General features: G+C 36.4%; 1 protein-coding gene across 3 annotated transcripts in view; it reads left to right on the top strand.

Moving 5' to 3' along the window:
• Positions 1–27,487, top strand: part of TTC28 (tetratricopeptide repeat domain 28) — a 669,357-nt gene that overhangs the window by 334,396 nt on the left and 307,474 nt on the right. For all 3 annotated transcript variants that reach the window (XM_032256524.1, XM_032256522.1, XM_032256525.1), the window contains one exon: positions 25,512–25,659. In XM_032256524.1, coding sequence (XP_032112415.1) covers positions 25,512–25,659 — 148 coding nt within the window. The remainder of the gene's footprint in view (positions 1–25,511; positions 25,660–27,487) is intronic.

Below are 27,487 nucleotides of genomic sequence, written 5' to 3'. Positions count from 1 at the left end.
GTGTGCACGTGTGTGTGTGTTTGTGTGTACTTTTCATTGAGATGTCCGAAGTACCATTTTACTTTTAAATTTCAGTATAATATATTTAAAAAAATCTTCCACAGGCCTCACAATCCTGGATTGATCTTTATATACTTATTGCTTGATTTTATTTGGGTTATAGTTTGACTCAGCCTGGAGAAACTGGCAAATGGGCTAAATATTAGTAATAAAAATCAGACTTGGAAAACAAAAAGTGAAAGCAGACTTTGCAAAGAAATAGGTTTATAAAGTTTTTAGCAGATGCCTTGACCTTGCTGTCACAAAACTGTCAATGCTTTCTTCTGATAATATGTGCAAGTAAAAGGTATCTGTGAGTAAAAGGTATCTATCTTTTGTATCGCTCTTTAATTGTAAAACAAACATTCTCATCTTAACTGACTCATTTAGTGAAAACACCAAGTTCACATGCCAGTGCTGTGATAAAATACATATTTATTTTATCCATTTACCATTTTAACTGTATTATGTGTACAATTTGGTGGCATGAATTACATTCACAAAGCCGTATAATTATTACCTCTATTTACTCATTTTCCAGTCATATTGACTTGTATGTGTGTGTAGTTCTATGGATTTTAACACATGTATGCATTCATTTAACTACCACTAGAATTAAGATACAGCTTTAACACTACTAAATTTTCTACCTTTAAAACCCCAGCAACAACTAATTTCTATACTTTTGTCTTTTTCAAATGTCATGTAAATGGAATTATATGGTATGTAGCCTTTTGAGACTGACTTCTTTTACTCAGCATAATCCCTTTGAGTTTCACCTGTATTACATGCATCAGTAGTTTTGGGTTTTTGTTGTCGTTGTTATTGCTTAGTTCTCTTTCCTTTTATGGATTATCACAGCATGTCTATTCATTTACCCATTGAAGGACATTTGGATTGTTTCCAGTTGGGGAAATTATAAATAGAGCTGTTATAAACATTCATGTACTGGTTTTCTGAACACAGGTTGTTATTTCTAGGATAAGTACCTAGGAGTGGGATTGCTGGGTCATATGATAAGTCTAAATTTCACTTTACAAGAAACTTCCAAACCGTTTCCTAGAATTTGTACTCTACCAATAATATATAAGAGTTTCAGTTTCTCTCTGTCCTCACTAGCACTTGGTATTGTTATTTTTTCTTTTTTGTTTGTTTGCTATTCTAATAGGTATATAGTGGTATTCTATTATGGTTTAATTTGCATTTTCTTAATGGCTAATGATTAGAAAATCTTTTCATGTGCTTATTTACTCTCTGAATATCCTATGTGTTGAAGTGTATATTCCAATCTATTTGCTCATTTTAAAAATTGGGTTCTGGCCAGGCACGGTGGCTCACACCTGTAATCCCAGCACTTTGGGAGGCTAAGGCAGGCAGGTCACGAGGTTAATAGATCGAGACCATCCTGGCTAACACAGTGAAACCCCATCTCTACTAAAAATACAAAAATTAGCTGGCTGTGGTACCACCCATCTGTAGTCCCAGCAACTCAGGAGGCTGAAGCAGGAGGATTGCTTGAACCCAGGAGGTGGAGGTTGCAGTGAGCTAAGATCGCGCCACTGCACTTGAGCCTGGCGACAGAGTGAGACTCTGTCTTCAAAAAAAAAAAAAAAATTGGGTTCTGTGTTTTCTAGCCAGTAAGTTTTCACAATTCTTTGTATGTAAAGGATAAACATCCTCTTTTCAGTTTGTATTTTGCAAGTATTTTCTTCTAGAAAAGTAGATTGGCTTTTTTTTTTCTCTTAACAATGCCTTTCACAGAGCAGAAGCTTGTAATTTTGGGGAAGCCCCATTTATCAGACTTACTTTATGGATTGTGTTTTTAGGGTTAGCTTTTAAAAGTTTTCATTTAGTGGCCGGGTGTGGTGGCTCACGCCTGTAATCCCAGCAGTTTGGGAGGCCGAGGTGGGCGGATCACAAGGTCAAGAGATTGAGATTATCCTGGCTAACATGGTGAAACCCTGTCTCTACTGAAAAAAAATATAAAAATTAGCTGGGCATGGTGGCACAGCCTGTAGTCCCAGCTACTCGGGAGGCTGAGGCAGGAGAATTGCTTGAACCTGGGAGGCAGAGGTTGCAGTGAGCGGAGATTGTGCCACTGCACTGCAGCCTGGTGCCTGGTGACAGGGCAAGACTCTGTCTCCAAAAAAAAAAAAAAAGTTTCCATTTAGTGTGATGAAATTCACATAATATAAAATGTACTATTTTTAAGTGAACAATTCAGTGGCATTTCATACATCCTCAATGTTGTGCAACCATTACCTCTATGTACTCCAAAACATTTTCGTCACCTCAAAAGAAAACGCCACACTCATTGAACAGTTACTGCCAATTTTCCATATTCATCTACTTCCTGGCAACCACCAGTCTGCTTCTTGTTTCTCTGGGTGTACATATTCTTGATATTTCATATAATCAAAGTAATATAATATTTGACCTTTTGTGTCTGGCTTCTTTCACTTAGCATAATGTGTTTTTTGAGATTCATCTATATTGTGGTATGTATTGGTACTTCATTCTTTTTTTATGGCCCAATAATACAGACATACATGACTTAATGATGGGGATATGTCCTGAGAAATGCATTGTAGTTGATTTCATTATTGTGTGAACATCCTAGAGTATAATTATACAAACCCATCTAGGTGTGGTATAGCCTACTACATACATAGGCTATATGGTATAAAATATTGCTCCTGGGCTACAAACCTGTACAGTGTGTTACTGTACTGAATACTGTATGCACTTGTAACACAATGTTAAGTATCTGTGTATCTAAACATATCTAAATATACAAAAGGTGTAGTAAAAATACAGTGCTATGATCTCATGGGACCACTCATATATCCAGATTATTGTTGACTGAACCGTCATTATGTAGCACATGACTGTATTTAACTGTATGTATATGTCACATTTTTTAAATCTTTTCATTCACTAATGGACATTTGGATTTTTTCTACCATTTGGCTGTTGTAAATAGTGCTGCTATAAACATGCATGTAAAAGTATTTGAGTTTTTCTTTTCAGTTCTTTTGGAGATATACGTGGGAGTGGAATTGCTGGGTCATCTGGTGATTCTATATTTAACTTTTCAAGGAAATGCCACACTCTTTTGTACAGTGGCTAAGCCATTTTGTGTTTCTACAAGCAACACTCAAGAGTTCCAATTTCACTACACCCTTGCCAACATTTTTATCCGTTATTTAAAAAAATTAATTATTTGGCATTTTTATTACAGCCATTCTAGTGGGTATGAAGTGGTATCCCATTGTGGTTTTGGTTTGTATTTCCTTTATGACTAATAATGTTTACTATCTTCTCATGTGTTTCTTGGCCATTTGTATATATTCTTTGGAGAAATGTCTATTCAGACCAATTATCCTTTACTTATATTTTAATTGAGCTGTCTTTTTCTTACTGAGTTGTGAGAGTTTTTTATATATTCTGGATACTAGACTCTTATCAGTTAAATGATTTGTAAATATTCTCTCCTATTCAGTAGATTCACTTTTTACCTTCTTAATAGTGTCTGTTGATATATAAAAGTTTTGAACTTTGATGAAGTCTGATTTATGCATGTTTTCTTTTGTTGCCCATACTTTTGGTATTTTAAGTATGAACCCATGGCCAAACCCAAGGTCATAAAGATTTACCCTTGTGCAGTTTAAAAATATCACCCCACTCTTTTCTGGCTTCCATTTTTTCTGATGAGAAATCTGCCATTACTCTTATTGTGGATCCCTTATACATGACAAGTTGCTTCTCTTTTGCTGCTTTCAAGGTTCTCTTTTTATATGACTTTTGACAATTTGAGTACAGTGTGTCTCAGTGTGAATCACTTTTTAGTCATCCTTTTTGGAGTTTTCTGAGCTTCTTGAATGTATAGATTCAGATCTTTTATCAAATTTGGGAGGTTTTTGGCCATATTTCTTCAAATATTCTTTTGATCAATTTCTTTCTCTGCTTTCTTGAATTCTCATTATGCATATGTTGGTATTTATGATGGTGTCCCATAGGTCTTGTAAGCACTGTTCAGTTTTCTTCATTCTTTTTTTGTCTCTTCTATTTAAACTGTATTTCAACTGACCTGTCTTTAATTTCACTTATGCTTTGTTATGCCTACTCAAATTTGCCATAGAAACCCTCTGGTGAGTTTTTAATTTCAGTTATACTTTTTAGCTCCACAATTTCTCGTTGGTTCCTTTTTACAATTTCTGTCTCCAAAGTGATATTTCCTATTTCTTTATACATTGTTCTCTTGGTTCTCTTTAGCTCTTTGTTCATGATTTATTTTAGTTCTTTGAGCATATTTATCATAACTAAATTAAAGTCTTTTCTAGTAAATTCAATGTTTGTACTTTCTATAGGATAGTTTCTGTTAATTTTTTTGTGTGTGTGAATGGGCCATACTTTCTTGTTTCTTGCATGCTTTGTAATACTTTTGTTATAAACTAAACATTTAAAATATTATGTGGAACATTTAAAATATTATGTTGAAAATGAGATTCTTCCCCTTCAGGGATTTTTGTTTGTTTGCTTGCTTTGTTTTTTTGTTTTTTCTTTTACTTGTTGTGGGCTGTAGCTGTTTGTTGATTTGATAAAAATTTTCTTGAATAGCAGGAAAAAATGAGGCGGGGGGGGGGGGGGGGGGGAGAGAATGAGAGAGGGGGAAAAAAAGAAGACTCAGAGCCAGAGCTGGGTGCAGTGGGCCGTGACTATAGTCTCAGCAACTCAGGAGGCTGAGACAATAGGACTGCTTGAGGCCAGGAGTTTCAAGACCAGCTTGGGCAACGTAGCAAGTCCTCATTTCTACCAAAATTTAAAACATTAGCCAGATGTAATGGCATGTGCCTGTAGTCCTAGCTACTTGCGAGGCTAAGGTGGGAGAATTGCTTGAGCCCAAGAGTTCAAAGCTGCAGTGAGTTATGATGGCTCCACTGAATTCCAGCCTGGGTAACAGAGTGAGACCTTGTCTCTTTAAAAAAAATTCTCCCAAGTTTGTACAGATTGGCTGTGTACTGGGGACTATCTGTAGTCTTTTGCATAGGTCACTGGGGATTGTTTGTTTGCATTACAGTGTTTTTCAGGAATGTTTGCTGCTTTTCTTCCCTGAGGGAGTTGTGAGTTAGGTGAAACAAAGGCAAATACCTTGCAGTAGTAATATAGGTAGTCCCCAGACGGGTTAGATCAGATAAACACAATTATTTGAAGATAAGGTCTGCTCTGCTCCCTGCAGAACCAGAGACCCAGTTCTCACTATGGGAATATGGACTGTCAAATTTAAAACTGTCCACAAGCCAGGGAGGAGGATGGGCCAAAGTGAAGTTAAAATGTCAAAGTCTTTTATGCTATGTTGAAGTTGCTTTCTTCTGGATTTGCACTTTTTTTTTTTTTTTTAAACTGGTATAAACCTGTGACTGTGTTCCAGAGTTCTGACAAAGTTGGTATTGACAATTTTTCTTGAGTCTTTGATATTGCTTTGGAGGGATAGGCCCTTTGAGCTATAATACCTATTTCTCCATTTTTACTTGGATTCTTCCTTGCTATAATGTTTCAGAACTTTTTGTCTAACCCTTGGTTACAAACATTTTCTTCTAAAATTCTTTTTTTTTTTTTTTTTTTTTTTTGAGACGGAGTTTCACTCATGTTACCCAGGCTGGAGTGCAATGGCGCGATCTCGGCTCACCGCAACCTCCGCCTCCTGGGTTCAGGCAATTCTCCTGCCTCAGCCTCCTGAGTAGCTGGGATTACAGGCACGCACCACCATGCCCAGCTAATTTTTGTATTTTTAGTAGAGACGGGGTTTCACCATGTTGACCAGGATGGTCTTGATCTCTTGACCTCGTGATCCACCCGCCTCGGCCTCCCAAAGTGCTGGGATTACAGGCTTGAGCCACCGCGCCCGGTTAAAATTCTTATAGTTTTACTTTTTCATATTTAGATTTGTAGTCCAGTTTGAGTTAATTCTTATGTAAGGTGCAAAACAGGGTTTTAGGTTCATTTTTATTTATATGAATGTCCAATTGTTACAATGCCATTTATTGAAAAGAGTAATTTACTTTCTTTTTTAGTTCCTTTTCTATCTTTGTAAAAAAAACCAGTTGTTCATAGGTGTGTGGGTCTATTCCTGGGCTCGCTATTCTGTTCCATTCATATGTGTCTACCCCTTCACAACATTATTGTTACAGTATCGCCAGTGCACCACAATGCAGCAGTCTCTTGTTGTGAGGTATTACTCAGAGTTCTTTGTCTCCTGACCAAGAGAATTAAGGAGCATGGACACAAAGAGGGAGGTTGGAGTGAAACTTTAATAAGAGAAAGAAGAAAGCTCTCAGCTGTAGTGAGGGGATCCAGGAGAGGGTTGCTATTTTTACAGTTGAATGCAAAGACTTGTTTTGTTTTGTGTTTTTTGAGATGGAGTCTTGCCCTTGCCACCCAGGCTGGAGCGCAGTGTTGTGATCTAGGCCCGCTGCAACCTCTGCCTCCCGGGTTCAAGCAATTCTTTTACCTCAGCCTCCCAAGTAGCTGGGACTAGAGGCACTTGCCACCATACCTGGCTAATTTTTTCTATTTTTAGTAGAGACGGGGTTTCGCTCTGTTAGCCAGGATGGTCTCGATCTCCTGACCTCGTGATCTACCTGCCTCAGCCTCCCAAAGTGCTGGGATTACAGGTGTAAGCCACTGCGCTCGGCCATGCAAAGACTTTATAAGAAACTGATGAGGGTTGGGTGTCTCATTTGCATAAGGCTCGAACTTCTGGTACTTCTGCCCCATCCTTATAATGTACATGTGGGCCCTAAGCTTGAGTTACTCCATATTACTTTATTCCACTTATTGCACATGTGTCAGGGGATGGCATTTTCCATTGCAGGTATGTTTGGGCAAGTCACCTGTGCAGCCTATCTTGCCTGTGTGACTGTGGGCATGTCTTAGGCAACTCCCACTGTGCAGGTTCTCTTATCTGTACCTGCAGGCTGTTCTTTTGTTTGAAAGAATTCAATGGAGGACTTACCCTAACTGTCTGCCTGACCTGTTTCTTCTTTTCTCCTCTCTCATTACACTGTGTTGATTACTGTAATTTTTTAAGGAAGTTTTAAAATTGAGTTCTATGATGCAGCCAACTTTTTCTTTTCAAAATGGTTTTGGCTATTTTAGGTTTTTTGCTTTTCCATATAAATCTTTTTAGACTCAGATTTCTATATGTACAAAAAATCTTGCTTGATTTTCATTGGCATTAAGTCTATTTTTATTGGTTCAATTTTGGGAGAACTGGCATCATAACTGTATTTAGTCTTTTAGTTCATAAACAGGCTGTGTTTCCTCATTTATGTATGTCTCATTTTGATTTATTTCCTGAGCATCTTCTCATTTTCATTGTATATATCCTACACATATTTTGTTAGATTTATATCTGAGTAATTCATTTTTTTGAGCTATTGTTTTTAAAAGTTCAGTTGTCAGTTGTTCCTTGCCAGTATGAAATATGATTGAATTTTATGTGCTATTATAATTACTGTTATTAATTTTTTGAGACAAATTTTCACTCTGTTACTCAGGCTGGAGTGCAGTGGTATGATCATGGCTCACTGCAGCCTCGAATTCCTGAGCACAAGTGATCCTCCCACTTCAGCCTCCTGCGTAGCTGGGGCTACAGGTGTGCACTACCATGCCTGGCTAACTTAAACTTTTTTTAGAGAGAGAGGATCTCCTTATGTTGTCCAGCCTGGTCTTGAACTCCTGGGCTCAAGTGATCCTCCTGTTATGGCCTTCTAAAGTGCTGGGATTATAGGCATGAACCACTATGCCCTGCTTGTTATTGTACTTTTATGTTTTAAAACATTTATTTATTCATTTTTATATCTTTTATTTCTTTTCTGAGTTTTTCTGTCTTTCCATTTGTTATGAGAAGTGTTGCCTTTATTTATTAGAAAATGATTGTAATAACTACTATAAAATCTTTGTGTGATAATTTTAACTTTTATGTCAACTTATAGTTGGTGTCTATTGATTGATTTATTTTCTTATGTGTTGAGAATTCCCTGGTCTGTCATAGGTGAAGTAATTTTGGTTTATATTCTGGATATTTTGTTATTATCTTATGAATCTTTATATCCTGTTTATATTTTAAGAAGAATGTAGTTATTATTTGTTTGTTTTAACAAACAGTTTACCTGGTTAGATTCAGGCTATAAGTTTCAATATACATTTTATAGTCTTTATTCCCAATGCCAGTCAGCTTTTCACAGCTTTCGTTGTTCCACTAGAACCTGTCTTTCATATGCACCACTGAGTGTTCTGCAAACTGGATAGTGGCCTGTCCTATACTTTTCACAGCCTTTGGTATGCTATTTAGGGTAAAAATCATACACCACATAATGGGTGCAGTGGAGTGGGCCAGGGGCAGTGGCTCATGCCTGTAATCCCTGCTGTCTTGAGCTTACGCCTATATCTGATATCTTTGACACTTTCCCCTCTCTGGCTGTCTCTCTATCTCCAGCCAAAAGGTAGGACTTAAGTTTCCTTGTGTTGCCATACATATCTTGTAATTATGTTTACACAAAGTATCAAGCAGTGATAATGCAGAGAGAGAGAAAAAGTATTGTAGCTCAGCCTGTACCCTCAATACCACAGCTCCTATACTCAGAGGGAACGGTCTCCTTCAGAATTTAGATGCCTGCCCATTATATACTGCTTTTGCTTGTCAGTTTGATTTTTTTATAAATGGGGTCTTGCTCCGTCACCCAGGCTGGAGTGCAGTGGTGTGATCATGGCTCACTGCAGTCTCGACCTCCTAGGTTCAAGTGATCCTCCCACCTCAACCTCCCAAGTATCTGGGGATACAGGTATGTGCCACCACACCCAGCTAATTAAAAGAAATATATAGTTTTTAAGAGATGAGAGTCTTACTATGTTGCCTAGGCTGGCCTCAAACTACTGGACTCAAGGGATCCTCCTGCCTCGACCTCCCACAGTACTGGGATTACAGGCATGAGCCACTGCCCCGGTTCACTCCACTGCTTTGATATCCCTGTTACTGCTGGCTTGCCTGGAATGTGGACTGGGAGAGAATGTTAAGAAAAACAGATTTTCTCCATTCTTTCCGACATTAAGAGTTCCCTTTTTTGCTTCTCTGACCAAAGAGAAGGCTTTTGTTGGCACACTTTCTGTTTGCATCCAATAAGTGCATCCAGATTTGGAGCTGCCTTTGAATCCAAACTGGTAACACCAGACGGGAAAGGAAAACCAAAACAAATCAGGAAACCCATTGCTAGCTTGATACTGCTTTGAATTCTGGTCTCCTCCCTTGAGTCTCCTGCTACCATTTACTCTTCAGAGTCTTCAGAGAGCTATTCTGTGAAGTCTTTTCAGGGTATAGTTGTATTCAGTAGAAAAGATTAGATGGAGTGTACTTGCTCCATCTTGCTTAGAACTGGAAACTCTTTTTGAAAAGATACAAAATATCATGTTGTATTTTATATTAGTAAGTATTGAGAGGTAGTCATTTTTCTTTTCTTGTTTTTTTCATTTTGATACATGGTACCCTACACACATATGTCAATGTAGAAAGTTCATATAAAATGGGAAAGAGAAAAACAGAGGCTGGGAAGTTTATTCTTTTTTTTTTTTTTTTTTTTTTTTTTTTTTTTTGACAGTATTGCTCCCTTACCCAGGCTGGAGTGCAGTGGTGTGATCATGGCTCACTGAAGCCTTGGCCTCCTGGGCTCAAGTCATCTTCCTGCCTTAGCCTCCCAAGTAGTTAGGACTACAAGTGTGCGCCACCATGCTTGGCTTTTTTTTAATTAAAAAATTTTTTTTTGTAGAGACAGGCTCTTGCCATATTGTCCAGGCTGGTTTTGAACTCCTGGACTCAGGCGATCCTCCCACCTCCACTTTCCAAAGTGCTGCAATTACAGATGTGAGCTACCACGCATGGTTTGTAAGTTTATTCTGTAGAAAAATGTATCAGATATTTATACAAGTGTTTTTTTAGGCATATATATTTGTCTTTCTGCCCTGTTCTCATCACTTGTTCATGTCACCCTGTTCAGGTCCTTCCCTCAGATGCATGTTCTTTTCTGGGGACTCTTACTACTCACTAGCAATTGACAGAGATATTAGTTATCAGTAAGCCTAGCAATATTTCTTGAACTTTGCTTTCCCAAACATCTAAAGTGGGAAAGAAGAGAGGGACTATTCCAAGAGTTGGGGCTATAGGAGGAGTAGAGATAGGCATTTCTTTGTATTTCTTCTTTTAAAAAATTGTGTGAACTCTTCATTTTATTCAATAATTTTTGTATAAAAATAGTCCTCTGTAGATTATAACAATATAACACTGCAGTGTGGGATGTCAGTAATGGGGGAGGTTATTATACATGTGTGGGGATGGGTATATGGGAACTCTCTGTACTGTCTGCTTAGTTTTGCTGTGTACCTAAAACTGCTCTAAAAATAAAGCGTATTAATTTAAAAAAATTCTCTTCGTAAAACTTCAAGTAACTTTGACATTTCAGGAGATGTGTCATGTTAGTGTATTGCTGTAGTCTTCTTTCTGGTATAATGCTAGAGAATTCCATTTGAATAATTTGAAGGGAAAATAAAGAGTTGATAGCTAGAAAGATCAAAAGAATAAGCCATTAACAGTAGAATTTCATCTGCCTGAAGAAGCCTTATGCAGAGTGCCCATATCTCAGTGTATATCTACTTATAGTAATAATTTTTCATAGACTACTTTCTGGAAGGAGCGGATTCTCATTAATCTGACATGGTTTGGGCATGGTTACATTACGGTAGCCAAGATGCCATGTGTTTTTTTCAACAGTTGATGAGAATTTAGGCTGTTTAATTCCCATATTTTTGGCTTCACTGCTTTTCCTAATTCACCATTCTCTCTGCTACTATTATTTTTTTCTATTTTGCTTCTGGTCTTACCATATTCCTCAGGACCAGGATCAGGCTATGTGTATAAAAGCACACGTTCTTTGTGTTCTAGGTTTGGGAGAAGATTGGTAGGGCAGGGACACACAAGTTATGCTGAAGCCAGATGATTTCTTGGAGAATGTTCAGATAAATCTCTAGGGTTTTTTTTTTTTTTTTGGGTGAGGGGGGAGGCATAACTTTACACGTTTCCTACACTACACCCATAGAATGAAGGCACAAGATATGGAATGTTCAGAACCATTGCTCTAGGGGACTGTATACTTCATTCATTGTTTATTTTTAAAGTTTAGAAGAGAGAAACTCCAGTGATGGTGTACACATTTTATAATCTGTCATAAGCTGTACTTTGGGGTCCCCCATTGTTAGAAAATAACACCTATTTAGTTATTTAATTCCTGGTTGGCACTTTGTCTTTTCTTTGACTTCTTTTCAAATTTGTAATTCTTTTTTAAAACATGATTTCTCATAAACCTGTCACCTTAATAACACTTTTGATACAATTCATTTAACATTAATTTTGGGAAAAGAAGTAGCTGATACATGAAACAATCAGAATTGAGAGCAGACTTCCTCTAGAAATCTATTCTAAATGTACCGAAAGTCAGTGTTAGAAAGAGAAACAATTCACAGCTGCAGATTTGGTTAGAACATTTATGTTTAGGGCATTTGGGCCTCTCATTCTGGGTTCCAAACTAAATAGTGGTGTTTTCTAAAATAGCTCTCTATCCTTTTGCATGTGCTTTCAGCATACAATATGACAGACTAGTGAAAAACAGAAGTGTAGTTTTCTGGAGAGATAGGAATGTTTACTCCGAGCTGATCAGGTAAAACACATTGTGACATGAAGAATGTGTTCTTTCCTGATTCTCAAGATTTTATTTTATTTTTAATAGAAAGTGTCAACAAATAGCAAGATAAAATTCATCTGAATATATCAGAAAATAAAAGAAATATAGCAAATTATACTTCTGATTAAAAAAATCCGTTTTAGCTACCAAACAAACAGGCATTGGCTGAGAAGCTTGCTGATGGCTCCTTTTGTTTCTCTTTGATTTAAAGGCTCATGCCTGTAATCTAATTAACATTGGACTGAGTTGCAAGTATAGTGGCCTGTTTGGTTCAATAATAATACATTTATATGAAAGGTTAATGAAATGAATTTTCCCTCCATCCAATTCATTAAAAATTGTTCTACAATCAACGGTTGCTAATGGAATAGATATTAAATATTCATGTTCATACATTTTCTGTGTCATTTCTGATTTTCCCTCATTTCTGCTTCCATACATTGAATTTTACAAGTATAAGAATTTCTGGACAAAAAGCTGATTTAGAAGTTGATTGCACACCATTAATTCTTGTGTCAAGGAGGCCGCGTGAAAAGTGGAGAGAGACTATGACAGTAGGTTTGTCTTACTTTGTAGCTGTATGATTTGGGATAAATTTTGTAACCACCTCTGTTGTGCAACAGTCATCATAAGAACTTCTTGCAGGGTATTGTGAGGGTTTTTGATAAACTGTGGAAAGCTCAGTGTCTAGTACAGAGTAGCTGTTCCACAAATGACAACTTAGAAAAAGTTTTGAAAAATAAAATACCTACATATATGTAGCAAAACTTAGGATAATTTGTAGTGGCAGGACTGATATGACAATACAGGACTCTCATTCTAAAATAGGTATTGGGCTTGGGCCTTGGAAAACTCTGAAATAATTCTAATAATCAATGAATCAGGATAAGTCACTGAAAGGAAGGAGTGATATGTGCCTTTAGACAGATTTTTGGTCTTTTGTTTTCTGACACCTGTTTTTTCTTTTCCACTCAAGCCAAAGGACCTTATTTAACCTGCATTTAATGTCTTTTCCAAACAATTAACTTACTGGATAACTGCAGCCTGCTCAGTCAACTGCCAAAGGGTAAACATTAAAAAATTTTTTTGATTGAAGTTTCCCAGAAATGTATTATCTATTATGTAGGCTTTTGAAACAGAAGATAACAAACATAAATTAACTACTTCCTTAATGACCCAGAGTGATCATTATGATCATTAATGTTTATTTTGTGCCTATTTTTTGTCACCCCTTTAGCCACTTTACAAAAGGTGACTTATAATATGTGAGCTGGTGAAGCAGATGAGCCACCTGAATAAATAGCAATGCCAAATAGAGCGTAACAGTGAGAGAATCACTTCTGTTCAATATTAAAAAGTTCCTAGCCCATCAACCCTATTCTAGCACTGAAAATACTGAACGGGGCATTTCCTAGGCACAATAGTTATCCTTTTGCTATATAACAAATGATCACTACCTAGAACCTGCTCAATCGGGAGGCTCCTACACAGGCGGGCTGAAGGTATTGAGAGGCAGACACCCACATAGCACAACAGAGTGAATCTATCTGGGGATCAACAGCCTGAGAGCCTGCGGGGCTGACAGCTCTCCAGGACTGAAGGTCTCGAGCAGAGATTCAGCACACATTTATTTGCTCTTTGACAGGTGATTCTTATTAATACATAGGTATTCTACGTATACACATAACTGAGGAATATACCAGGTAGGCAGCTGTTACCCGCGTACCCCTAATGACAAACTAAAAGTATCTTCTACAAGGAAACCATGGGAGCAGGATAAACTTAATGTTTCTCAACAGGTCACAAATTTAGTAGCTTAAAACAACACATATTTATTCTCTGACAGTTCTGGAGCTGTTCAGATGCCCAAAATGAGTCTTACAGGGCTCTAACATCAAGATATCCATAGGGCTGTTTCCTTCTGAATCCTCATCTGTTTCTTGCTTCTTATAGCTTTAGAAGCTGGCTACATTCCTTGGCTCATGACCACTTCTTCCCATAAATTCAAACTCATGCATCAGTCTTCAACATTTCCTACTGCCCTGTCTTATAAGGACCTGTCTGGTTATATTGGGCCCACTCATATAGTCCCCCAACTTGAGATTCCTAGTTACATTGACAAAGTCCTTTAACATGTAAGGTAACATTTCTTACAGGTTTCAGGGATTAGGGCATGGGCATTTTGTGGGTGTCATTATTCAGCCTACTGTGATGGGCAGCCTCAGGCTAGTCACTTAACTTTTGCAAGCCTCCAATAAATACTTAACTCTTCAGTGCCCAGACGCTTATAAAGATCCACAAGCATCAAGACCATCCAGAAAAGTATGACCTCACCAAATGAACTAAACAAGGCACTAAGAGACCAATCCTGTACAGACAGAGATATGTGACCTTTCAGAAAGAGAATTCAAAATATTAATAGCTGTTTTGAAGAAACTCAAATTCAAGATAATACAGAAAATTTAGAATTCTATCAGATAAATTTAATAAAGTGATTAAAATAATTAGAATCAAGCAGAAATTCTGGATTTGAAAAATATAATTGATGTATGAAAGAAGGCAATACAGTCTCCTAACAGAAGAATTGATCAAGCAGAGGAAGGAATTATTAAGCTTGAAGACAGGCTATTCAAACATACACAGAAAGACAAAAGAACAAAGAACAGAAAATGATGAAGTGGGCTTACAAGATCTAGAAAACAGTCCCAAAAGGGAAAATCTAAGGGTTACTGACTTTAAAGAGGATGTAGAGAGTGCGATCAGGGTGGAAATTTCATTCAAAGGGAAAATAACGACTTTGCAAACCTAGAGAAAAATATCAATATTCAAGAATGATAGGGTTATAGAATACCAAGCAGATTTAACCCAAAGAGGACTACCTCAAGGCATTTAATAATCAAAGTACTGAAGATTAAGGATAAGAAAGAATTCTAAAAGCAGCAAGAGAAAGTAAATAACATACAATGGAGCTCCAATACAGCTGGAAGCAGACTTCAGTGAAAATCTTACAGGCCAGGAGAAAGTGGCATGACATATTTAAAGAGCTGAGGGAAGAAAACTTGTATGCTAGAATAGTGTATCTGATGAAAATATCCTTCAAACATGAAGGACATATAATGACCTTCGCAGACAAAAGCTGAGGGATTTCATCAACACCAGGCCTATTCTAAAAGAAATGTTAAGGGAGTTCTTCACTCTGAAAGAAAAGGACATTAATGAGCAATAAAAAATCATCTGGGCTGAGTGGGGTGGCTCAAGCCTGTAGTCCCAGCCCTTTGAGAGGCCGAGGTAGGCAGATCTCTTGAGCCCAGGAGTTCAATATCAGCCTAGGCAACATGGTGAAACCCTGTCTCTACAAAAATTAGTTGGAGTTGTGGCACATGCCTGTAATCCCAGGTATTCAGGAGGCTGAAGTGGGAGGATTGCAAGAGCCTGGAAGATTGAGACTGCAGTGAGCTGAGATCATACCACTGTACTCCAGCCTGGTCGACCCTGAGTGTCAAATAAATAAATAATAATTTAAAAAAAGATAAGCTGATCTATTGTAACTGTAACAGCTTTCCAAGACAGAGACAGTAAAATAAAATATAAACAGACACAAGTAAATGTTAAAAAACAGGCAGATGAAGGTAAAGTGTAAAGTTTTTATTAGTTTTCTCGTTGCTTGTTTCTTTGTGTATTTTTGCAGTCAGTATTAAATTGTCAGCTGTTTAAAATAACGGGTTATAGCATAGTATTTGGAAGCCTCATGGTTAACCTCAAATCAAAAAACATAGAAACACAAAAAAGAAACAGCAAGAAATTAACACATATTGCCAGAGAAAATTACCTTCACTGAAAGGAAGATAGGAAAGAAGGGAGAGAATACCAAAAGCAACCAGAAAACGAATAACAAAATGGCAAGAGTAAGTCCTTACTTATCAATAACAATATTGAATATAAATGGACAAAACTCTCCAATCAGAAGATACAGAATGGCTGAATGGTCACACAAAGCCCAATGGTCTGTTACCTACAAGAAACACACTCCACCTGTAAAGGTACACATGACTGAAAATAATGAGATGGAAGAATATAATCCATGCAAATGAAAACCAAAAAAGAACAGAAGTAGCTACACTTATATCAGACAAAATAGATTTCAAGACAGAAACAAGAGACAAAGGTCATTAATGATAAAGGGGTCAATTCAGCAAGAGGCTATAACACTTGTAAATATATGTGTACCCGACACTTGAGCACCCAGATATATGAAGCAAATATTATTAGAACTAAAGAGATAGATAAACTCCAGTACAGTGATAGCTAGAGACTTCAGTACCCGACTTTCAGCATTGGACAGATCATCCAGTTGGAAAATCAACAAAGGAACATCAGACCTAATCTGCACTATAGAGATGGACCTAATAGATATTTACGAACATTTTATCTAAAGCCTACAGAATACACATTCTTCCCCTCAGCACATAAATCATTCTCAGGGATAGACCATATATTAGGCCACAAAAATGTCTTTAAAATTTCAAAAAAAGTTGAAATAATATCAGGTATCTTCCCTGACCACAATTGAATAAAACTGGAAATCAAAAGCAAGAGGAATTTTGGAAACTATACAAACACTTAGAGATTAAACAATGTGCCTATGACTGACTGGTGGGTTAATAAAGAAATTGAGAATAAAATTGAAAATTTTTTTGAAACAAATGATAATGGATACACAACATACCAGAACCTAACGGATACATTAAACCCATACTAAGAGGAAAGTTTATAGCCATAAGCAACCACACACAAAAAAATCTAACAATGCATCTTAACTAAAGCAATAGCAAAACAAATCTAAAATTAGTAGAAGATAATTAATAAAGCTTGGAGCAGAAATAAATGAAATTTAAGTGGAGAAAGCAATACAAAAGATCAATGAAGTGAAAAGTTGGCTTTTAAAAAAAAAGATTAAAAAAATCTTTAGCCAGGTTATAAAAAAATAGAGAAGACCCAAATAAACAAAATCAGAGATGAAAATGGAGACATTACAATGAATACCACAGAAACTCAAAGGATTATTAGAGAATATATGAGCAACTACATGTCATTTAATTGGAAAACCTAGAAGAAATGGATAAATTCCTAGACACATACAACCTATCATGATTGAATTGTGAAGAACTTCAAAACCTGAACAGACAAGTAACAAGTAACACAATTGAAGCCGTAATTAAAAATTCTCCCAGAAAAGAAACCTGGGACCTGGTGACTTCACTGCTGAACTTGACCAAACAAACAATGAATACCAATCCTACTCAAACTATTAAGAAAAATAGAGGATGAGGAAATACTTCCAGACTCATTCTATGAGACCAGTATTACCCTAATACCAAAACCAGACAAAGGCAAATCATCAGAGAAATGCAAGTCAAAACCACAGTGAAATACCATTTCACACCAGTCAGAATGGCTATTATTAAAAATAAAAAAATAACAGATGCTTGCAAGGTTGTGGAGAAAAAGGAGTGCTTATACACTATTGGGAGTTCAATTAGTTCGATCATTGTGGAAGAAAGTGTGGTGATTCCTCAAAGACCTAAGACATAAATACCATTTGACCCAGCAATCCCACTCCTGGGTATATACCCGAAGGAACATAAATCATTGTGTTATAAAGACACATGCACCCATATGTTCATTGCAGCACTATTCACAATAGCAAAGACATGGAATCAACCTAAATGTCCATCAGTGATCGATTGGATAAAGAAAATGTAGTGTATTTATATGATGGAACACTATGCAGCCATAAAAAGGAAGAGATAATGTCCTTGCAAGCACATGGATGGAACTGCAGGCCATTATTGTTAGCAAACTAACACAGGAACAGAAAACCAAATACTGCGTGTTCTCACTTATAAGTGGGAGCTAAATGATGAGAACACAGGAACACACAGAGGGGAACAACACACACTGGGACCTATTGGAGAGTGGAGAGTGGGAGGAGGGAGATGATCAGGAAAAATAACGAATGGGTACGAGGCTTAATACCTGGGTGATGAAATAATCTGCACAACAAACCCCTCTGACACACATTTACCTATGTAGCAAACCTGTATATGTACCCCACAACTTAAAAGTTATAAAAAGATATATCAAAAAAAGAAAAGTACAGGACAGTATCCCTGATAAACATTGATGCAAAAATCCTCAACAGAATACTAACAAACTGAATTCAACAACAGGTTAAAAAGATCATTCATCATGACTGAGTGGAATTTATCTCAGAGATGCAAGGATGGTTTAACAGGCAAATTAATCAGTGTGGTACATTGAATCAACAGAGTGAAGGTGAAAAACCATATGATCATTTTTAGTTGATGCTGAAAAAGCATTTTATAAAGTTCGCCATCGCTTCATGATAACCCTCAAAAATTGGATATAGAAGGAATATACCTCAACACAATAAAAGTATACAACAGACCCACATCAAGTATCATACTGAATTAGGGAAAACTGAAAGCCTTTCCTCTGATACCTGGAACATGACAAGATGCCTGCTTCACCGCTGTTATTCATCGTAATACTCAAAGCCCTCACTAGAACAATAGGAGAAGAGAGAGAAAGGGCATCCAAACTGGAAAGGAAGAAATCAAACTGGCCTTGTTTGCAGATATGATTTGATGTTTGGAAAAACCTAAAGACTCTTCCAAAAACTATTAGAACTTATAAACAAATTCAGTAAAGTAGAAGGATACAAAGCCAACATACTAAAATCAGTAACTTTTCTATTTGCCAACAGCAAACAATCTGAAAAAAAAAATAATAAAAAATGTAATCTCATTTATAATAGCTATAAATAAAATACCTAGGAATTAAGCAAACAGATCAAAAATCTCTGCAATGAAAACTATAAAACATTGGTGCAAGAAACTGAAGAGGATACAAAAAATGGAAAGATAGTCCATGTGCACAGATTAGGACAATGTTATTAAAATGTCCATACCACCTGAAGCAATCTAGAAATTCAGTGCAGTCCACATCAAAATTCCAGTGACATTCTTCACAAAAGACCCAGAATAGCCAAAGCTATCCTGAACAAAAAGAACAAAACTGGAGGAATCACGTTACCTGACTTTTAATTATACTACAGAGTTATTGTAACGATAACAGCATGAAACTGGCATAAAAACAGACACATAGACCAATGGAACAGAATAGAGAACTCAGAAACAAATTCTTCATCTGTAGTGAACTCATTTTCAACAAAAGTGCGAAGAACATACATTGGGGAAATGACAGTTATATTCAATAAATTGTGCTGGGAAAACTGGATATGCAGAAGAATGCATATCATATAAATGCATTTTTATATGACTTTTTTTGTCATATAAAAAAATCAAAATTGATTAAAGACTTAAATATAAGACCTCATACTGTTAAAACATTGGGGAAACTCTTCAGAACATTTGCTTGGGCAAAATTTCTTGTGCCTGCAAGCACAGGCAACCAAAGCAAAAATAGACAAATGGGATCACATGAAATTATAATGCTTCTGCACAGCAAAGGAACAATTCACAAAGTGAAGAAACAACTCACAGAATGGAAGAAGTTATTTGCAAACTCTGTTTCTGACAAGGGGTTAATAACCAGAATATATAAGGAGCTCAAACAACTCTATAGGAAAAAAAAATTGATAATCCGATTTTTTAAATGGGCAAATGATATGAATAGGCATTTCCCAAGCTACTTGGAAGGCTGAGGCAGGAGAATCGCTTGAACCTGGGAGATGGAGCCTGCGGTGACCCAAGATTGAGCCACTGCACTCCAGCCTGGGTGACAATGTGAGACTCCATTTAAAAAAAAAAAAAAAAAAAGTCATGCACATGACAAGTATATGAAAAGGTGCTCAGCATCATTGATCATCGGAGAAATGCAACTCAAAATTCCAGTGAGATATCATCTCACCACAGTTAAAATGGCTTTTATCCAAAAGACAAGTAGTAACGAATGCTGGTGAGGATGTGGAGAAAAGGGAATCCTCATACACTGTTGGTGGAAATGAAATTAGTATAACCATTATGGAATACAGTTTGTGGGTTCCTAAAACAACTAAAAATAGAGTTACTGTATGTTCCAGCAATTCTTCTGCTAGGTATGTAAGGAAAATCAATATGTCAAAAATAAATGTCAAAGAGATATCTATACTCCCGTGTTTATTGCAGCAGTATTCACAATAGCCAAGATTTGGAAGCAACCTGTTTCCATTAACAGAGGAATGGATAAAGAAAAGGTGGTACATATACATCTTTTCAACCATAAAAAGAATGAGATTCTGTTATTTGCAATGACATGGATGGAACTGGAGGTTATTATGTTAAGTGAAATAAGATAGGCATAGAAAGATAAACTTTGCATTTTCTCTTATGGGAGCTAAAAATATTAAAACAATTGTGCTTTTGGAGATAGCGTAGAATGGTGGTTACCAGAGCCTGGGAAAGGGTAGTATGTGCAGGGGGCAAATAAGTTGGGATGGTTAATGAGTACAAAAATATAGTTACATAGAATGAATAAGATCTAGTATTGATAGCACAGAAGGATAACTATAGTCTACAATAATTTGTTTTACATTTAAAAATAAAAGCGTATAATTGGCTTATTTGCAACCCAGAGAAAGGATAAATACTTGAGATGATGGACACCCCATTTACTCTGATGTGATTGTTGTGCATTATATGCCTGTATTAAATGTATGTATCCCATAAACATATACATCTATTGTGTACCTGCAAAAATTAAAAATATAAAGTTTTCAAAAATCATCTTTTCTTTCAAAACCAAGTTTTATATATCCTCTAACTTTATCCTTTTCCATCACAGTTGAACAAAGTTGTTTTGTATACATTAGTTTTGGACTCATAATCATTTTTGCTTTTGACCCAGTTGTGTTAAATTATAAATCAGTGGTGCTGCTTTTTAAAAACTAGCATCAGCATTTCTATTTTCCCCGTTTCTACTCATCTTTAAAAGAAAATAAGGGTAAATTTAGTAGAAAATCATGTGATTTACAAGTATAGTTGAACAAAGATGGTGATTATGTGGAAAACATATTTACTAGAAGATATAACACTATGTTAGAAATAATTATTCTTCAGATTTTAAAAGTTCAAATTCCAAATGTAAAATACAGACTAAGAATATTAAAGTAGGCCTGGCATAGTAGCTCACACCTGTAATCCAGCACTTTGGGAGGCTGAGGTCAGTGGATCATTTGAGTTCAGGAGTTTGAGACCAGCTTGGCCAACATGGTGAAACCACATTTCCACTAAAAATATAAAAATAGCTGGGAGTGGTGGGGCATGCCTGCAGTTCCAGCTACTCAGGAGGCTGAGGCAGGAGAATCACTTGAACCCAGGAGGTGGAGGTTTCAGTGAGCTGAGATCGTGCCACTGCACTCCAGCCTGCACGACAGAGCAAGACTCTGTCTCCAATGAAAAGAAATAAAAAAAAAGAATTTGAAAGTATAATATTTGAAAATACCAGTAAAATCAAAGGCAGATTATTTGCAAATGCTTGAAATAAGTACTTGGTTATGCATTGTACATATGATTATACACTATTGTATATATCATTATGTATTACATGTATTTGTTATATATATTGTTATAATTATACACATGTACCTGTGAGCATAGTAGTTTACCTTGTTACTCATTTAGGCAAGTGGAGAATAAGGTATTAGGTCATTGTTGGGTTCAGTGACATTTTGGAATTCTGAACCAGGAATGATGTGTTGAAAGTAAAGACTTAAAGGTTCTTCCTTGCTTCCAGAGTGAATTGTTTACTGTTTCACTTATTTAGCCTTTCAGTGTTTTTACTTTAACCCTTTGAGATGAGAGAAATACCACTTAATAAAAAGCAAATGCTAGTAATACTAACAATTTTGACAATTGGGCATAAATACTTTGGTCATTAATTACGTTTTTGTTACCTTTGAAATACTGCAGCATTATTTACTTTCAGTTAGCACTTACTGCAGCTAGCAGTTAAGATACTTAAAAGCTTTTATATTCTTTCCTTCTCAACTGTGAGCACCTTGAGGGTACTCTTGTCTTGTTTTTAATTGTGTTCTGTGTTAACAATGCCTGGCACTGTCGATTTTCAGGGAATGTCAATTGAGGGAAAGAAGTAATGGAAATTCACTCTTGTAATCCAGTTGTCTTTATACGATTTGTGAAATCACCTAGTAGTATGCATGGAATAATCACTGTGGTGTATTTGTGGTGAACGGCAAGAAAGTAAATGAATGGAACATGTGAAAATCTAGGCATCCTACTTTAGTCCATTGTATTAACTAGCTTCCTATATGTTTCTCTTGGCTAAAGCTTCAGCTTAAAATCATTGTACTCAGGGTATAGTGTTCTCAACAGTTAGTCCATGCTGCCTTTTCTTCTCCATCTGCTGCCAGACCAATGACCGGCATGTGGTGTATGTGTGGTGGGTTCATGAAGTAAATGTGTATATGATCTGATGTTGACTGGGCACCAAGTATTCAACATTGCCCTAGAGATTCCAGCTTTGGCATGCTGCACATGTACTGTCTCTACTCAGTCCTAAGTGATCAAAACTTGTACCTCTCTCAGATGAAGTAGCTTTCTGTGAAACCTGTGGCAATAAATGTTAGTAGCAGGAACCCATAGAAGGAGAAGCAGATAGGCTATAGCAGGTCACATCAGTTTTCTTGAAGCTGTGATAAACAGCTGTGAATCTTGACACATCCTGACCTTTGCTTTGGAGAGGCTGGCAAAGGACCCTATGGGTAGCTGTTATCTGTCTCAGAACTTGGCAATACCAATTTCTTTTAGCCAGGTGGCTTAGATTTTGACTGGGAGCCTTACAGCAATGAGAATTCTCAATTATATAGTTTATTGATTGCTCATAGTCTTTTCTGGAACAAGGGAAAGAATGAGACAGTGATAGAAATTGAATAATATCATATTGAATAATAAAATATTTATTGGACTCCCTTGTATTCTGTTAGTCTATAATTATGTGTTGTAATTAAGATTCTTTCCCCGTTAACTAATAATGAAAATAGCTAACTTTATTGAGTACTTAACTCTCTGCCAAGTACTGTACTGGATTCTCTTTATTCTATTACAGTAACTCACAATCTAGGTTTTATCATCAGCTTGAAATCCATAGTGACATATCTTTCACAAAAGGATAAACAACTCATTTTTATTCAACAGCCATTTGTGTTTTTTGTTTGTTTTTTATTATACTTTAAGTTTTGGGATACATGTGCAGAACGTGCAGGTTTGTTACATAGGTATACATGTGTCATGGTGGTTTCCTGCACCCATCAACCTGTCATCTACATTAAGTATTTCTCCTAATGCTGTCCCTCCCCTAGCCCCAAACCCCCTGACAGACCCCAGTGTGTGATGTTCCCCTCCCTGTTTCCATGTGTTCTCATTGTTCAACTCCCACTTATGAGTGAGAACATGCAGTATTTGGTATTCATTCCTGTGTCAGTTTGCTGAGAATGATAGTTTCCAGCTTCATCCATGTCCCTGTAAAGGCCCTGAACTCATCCCTTTTTATGGCTGCATAGTATTCCATGGTGTATATGTACCACATTTTCTTTATCCAGTCTACCATTTGGGTTGGTCCGAAGTCTTTGCTGTTGTGAACAGTGCCACAGTAAACATACGTGTGCATGTGTCTTTATAGTAGAATGACTTATAATCCTTTGGGTATGTACCCAGTAATGGGATTGCTGAGTAAAATGGTATTTCTGGTTCTAGATCCTTGAGGAATCGCCACACTGTCTTCCACAATGATTGAACTAATTTATACTCCCACCAACAGTGTAAAAGCGTTTCTGTTTCTCCACATCCTCTCCAGCATCTTCAACATCCATTTGTACATGCAGTGAATATTGCATGGATAAATGTTGGGAAAGCCCCACTCTGTGAGTTTGAGCAGCGGGTTTTCAGAGCGATACTCATTATGCTATCTTTACAGGGATACAACTCTAAGCTTCTGATAGGTAAAATCTTACAAAGTTGGATTAGGGACTCTAGACGGGCATAAGGGAAGACCAAAGATGACCTTTGAGCCTTCTCTCCTATACCTCTTTTTAAAATCTTTTCCTGAAGAAAAGAAACCAAGATTGTGGGAGGCATGGTCCAGTCTTAACTTTTCTTATCCAATTTGTAAGTGTTCTAAGAAAACAAAACATGCACATTCTCCTTGAGCTCCTGTGTGAATATGAGACCAAAGTTTGCATTTAACACTGAACTTTACCTACCTCCCTAGTGGGAGGTAAATCCTATGTTTCAGTGGTTTTACTTGGCAGACAGGAAAATCAGTTGCCTTCTTAAGTAATGAATGATAAAGGTTTGCTTTAAATATGTAAGAAGCTATCAAAATTCGATGACACTAACTTAAGATTTTTGTTTCTTATAACGTGAAATCAGTAACGAAGACATTTTTTGTGTCTCTTAATAAGTTTACAGTTATTTGGCATATTTGTATATAAAAACATAAATATGTATATTTTTAGCTTAGTTTTAACATAGCATTTCTATACTTATGTAAACTATAGTTATTTTTAGTTGGAATAAGCTGCTGCCTCTTGGAATATAGAAACCACCTAAAATGTGAAATGAAAAAGGTAATGAAAATGTTTGTAAACACATTAAAGATTAAAACAGTAGCTGAGTCCAGTGAAAGGAAGTGATCCTATGAATTAGTAATGAAAGTGCATTTACAGCTTATTATCTTACCGGAGTCTCAGTTTTAACAGCTGCTGATACTTTAATAGAAGCCTGCATAGTCCGTAATAATTTGAGTATTCATTCTGTTTATGGATTGTTTTTTAATAGAAACACTGAATGATGTGGCCTATCTTAAATTACCTCAAAGAGTCATTATAAAGATAAATAAAAATATTTTATAAACATGAAAGGTGCTTTCTCATTCTCTACGTATAGTCATGTGTAATATAAAAATTTTAAATTATGTATGTTTTATTGAGTGGTAGTTTTAAGAGTTTTAAACTTCATTTAGATCCCAGGAATATAATTTGTGACAATTTCTAAGTATATTGGACCGATATTGGTTTTTAAGCGAAGCACACATAGGTAATTGCTTTTAAATATTATGTTTGAAACAATACATTAAAAGTTAAGTAGCCATGTTGTGTTACACATTATTAAAATTATCTTGATAGTAATCACACACTGATTTGTTCCTTTTTATATAAGGGGGGAAACAGAAAATAAATGGAATTTATCTCATTTATTTTTGCACTGTACCAGATACTTACATAAGATATAAAGAAATCTTCGAGTCTCTGTTCAGAGGAGCTTATGGCATTAAAGGTGGGATGCAAAGTATTTTTAAAATAGTTCAAAACCAATAAAAGCAATATGTGAATATTATATACCAAAGAATATGATAAAATTGATGTCTTAGAAGGGAAAAGATGAAAATTTTAAATAGAAGTTGCCTGATAAAAGTATGCTTATGATATTATAAGTTAGTTCATTTTATCATGAACTGTTCACTATGTTTTTATATCAAGTACATCTCAATCTTACTTCTGCCGATCTGTTGTTTTAGTAAAGAATCACCATCAGCCTTGTTGGAGCACTGGCAAAACGTGCATCATATATCCTTTATTTCTAGGCATACTTCCGACAGGGTGTTGCCCTCCAGTACCTTGGACGTCATGCCGATGCCCTGGCAGCCTTTGCATCTGGACTGGCTCAAGACCCCAAGAGTCTCCAGCTTCTGGTGGGGATGGTGGAAGCCGCCATGAAATCTCCCATGAGAGGTAAATATGATAAAAGTACTTGGTATAACATTAATTTGAAGTAGAAAACTTCCAGCCTTCCAAGCATTTAAGCTCAGGCACAGAGAATTGATAGGCTATCAAATTTGCTAAGATTTGATATTTTAGACAAAGAAAGATCAAGAATCACTGCCAACAACTGACATTAATGAGGCAGAATAGTATGGTAGAAGGGTCACTCACCTAAAATTTTGTGGACCTATATTATATTCTTAAATTTTTTATTAACTAACTGTATGACCATGGATAAATGGATTAACTTCTCTGGATTTTAGGATTATTTAAAAGCTCTTATAGTTTTTCTGTAGGTCTGAAATTCTGTAATTCTAAACCACCACACTTCTAGTAGGAAACTCATTCTTCAGCTGGACCAATATGCCTTCTAGAAATACTGAAATAAGAGAAGACATTTAACATTCTTATATTTCATAAAGGAAATATATATCTGATTGTAGGCTGTGTCTCAGATTTTTCAGAGGAGCATTAAAAGATTGTGTTGAATTAAAAGAAGAAAGAAACAAGACAGACACCAGTTTACATTATTTTCTCCCCGTTCCTACTTCTACTTTACACCGATTGTTATTCTGGAAAACAAAAGAATGGATTGAAAATGCTACTGTGGAGGTTGGAGGAGTTCTGAGGCCCAAAACAGATTGGTGTCATTTTGAGGAACATTGATTTTTTTGGGAATGAGTTCTTGGGAAGATGTGACTAAACATATATAGCAGTTGCTGTCTTTGGGGAGTGATGGAGACCATGAGGCAGATTTATGGTAAACAGTAGACAGCTAATAATGATTCATTTTAAACAGGGTATGCCAAGCAGAACTCTGTTTTTTAGTCTGAAATGGTATGTTTTTAAATTTTTCATGTGGAAAAATGAACCTCTGGCAGCATCATTTAATATTTTATCTAGTTTTGAAAATGTTTGCATCATTAGATATTTTAAATATACTGGCTAGTATTATATTTGGCTCAAAATATGTGCCAAATAAAAGTTTGATGAACCAAATGGTACTCATTTGATCTCTGGGTAATTCATTTATATAAAAAATATTTTCCTGAAATTTAGGGATTTCATGTTTTAGGAAAAAAGTGTTAAGAAAACCTCTCTTCATGTGATTTTATAGACTGTACAAAGCTGAGGTTTTGCTACAGGCTGAACCCCCTCGGGGACCTGCTGTTAATAAACTCTGACTTAGAGCAGATGCATTTTGGAGTGCCTGGGCTCAGGGAGCACGGGCAGAATGGACAACAAGAAAAAAAAATCATCTTATTTCTCCATTTTCTAGTTTTTTCTTGTTGCCTCCTTATACCCCTCCACAAGGAATTTACATGAAACATTTTTATTTAATTAATGAAGATATTACCTCTTTATTCTGAGGTGCTTCTGCTGCTGCCTTAGAATATTGGAGTGAATGTGTTGAGATCAGCAAAATCATACTTGCCATTTTGCCTTTGAAGCAATCTATTTAGATAAATGTAAGGAAATCTTCCCTGCACTGCTAGAAATAGCTCAGAGCTGCTGTCACTCTTAGGGTTTCTGTACCAGGCTCTTTCCCATCTTATGTAAGTGACCTAAGGCTGAACCTGGAAAAGCAGCTTCTTACTGGTGCCTGGAGTGCTTCAATATCTTCTTCTCTTCCCTTAAGGCAATTTAATTTATCTCATCTATTTTTAGCATTGCCTTTACCACTGTATCTATTCCAGGTGGGCTTTTCTTATCAACAATTTATGAAGTCTGTGGCTTTGCACAGTGTTGTTCTGTGCATCATCCCACATCTTAATAACCTCTCTTTTTGTTATATGGT

Source organism: Sapajus apella, unplaced genomic scaffold, assembly GCF_009761245.1.
Source record: "Sapajus apella isolate SASKATOON/1434 unplaced genomic scaffold, GSC_monkey_1.0 scaffold95, whole genome shotgun sequence".
In the NCBI taxonomy this organism is placed as follows: Eukaryota; Metazoa; Chordata; class Mammalia; order Primates; family Cebidae; genus Sapajus; species Sapajus apella.
Note: the sequence above shows the minus strand (reverse complement) of the source record. Positions and strands in the feature narration are given on the sequence as shown.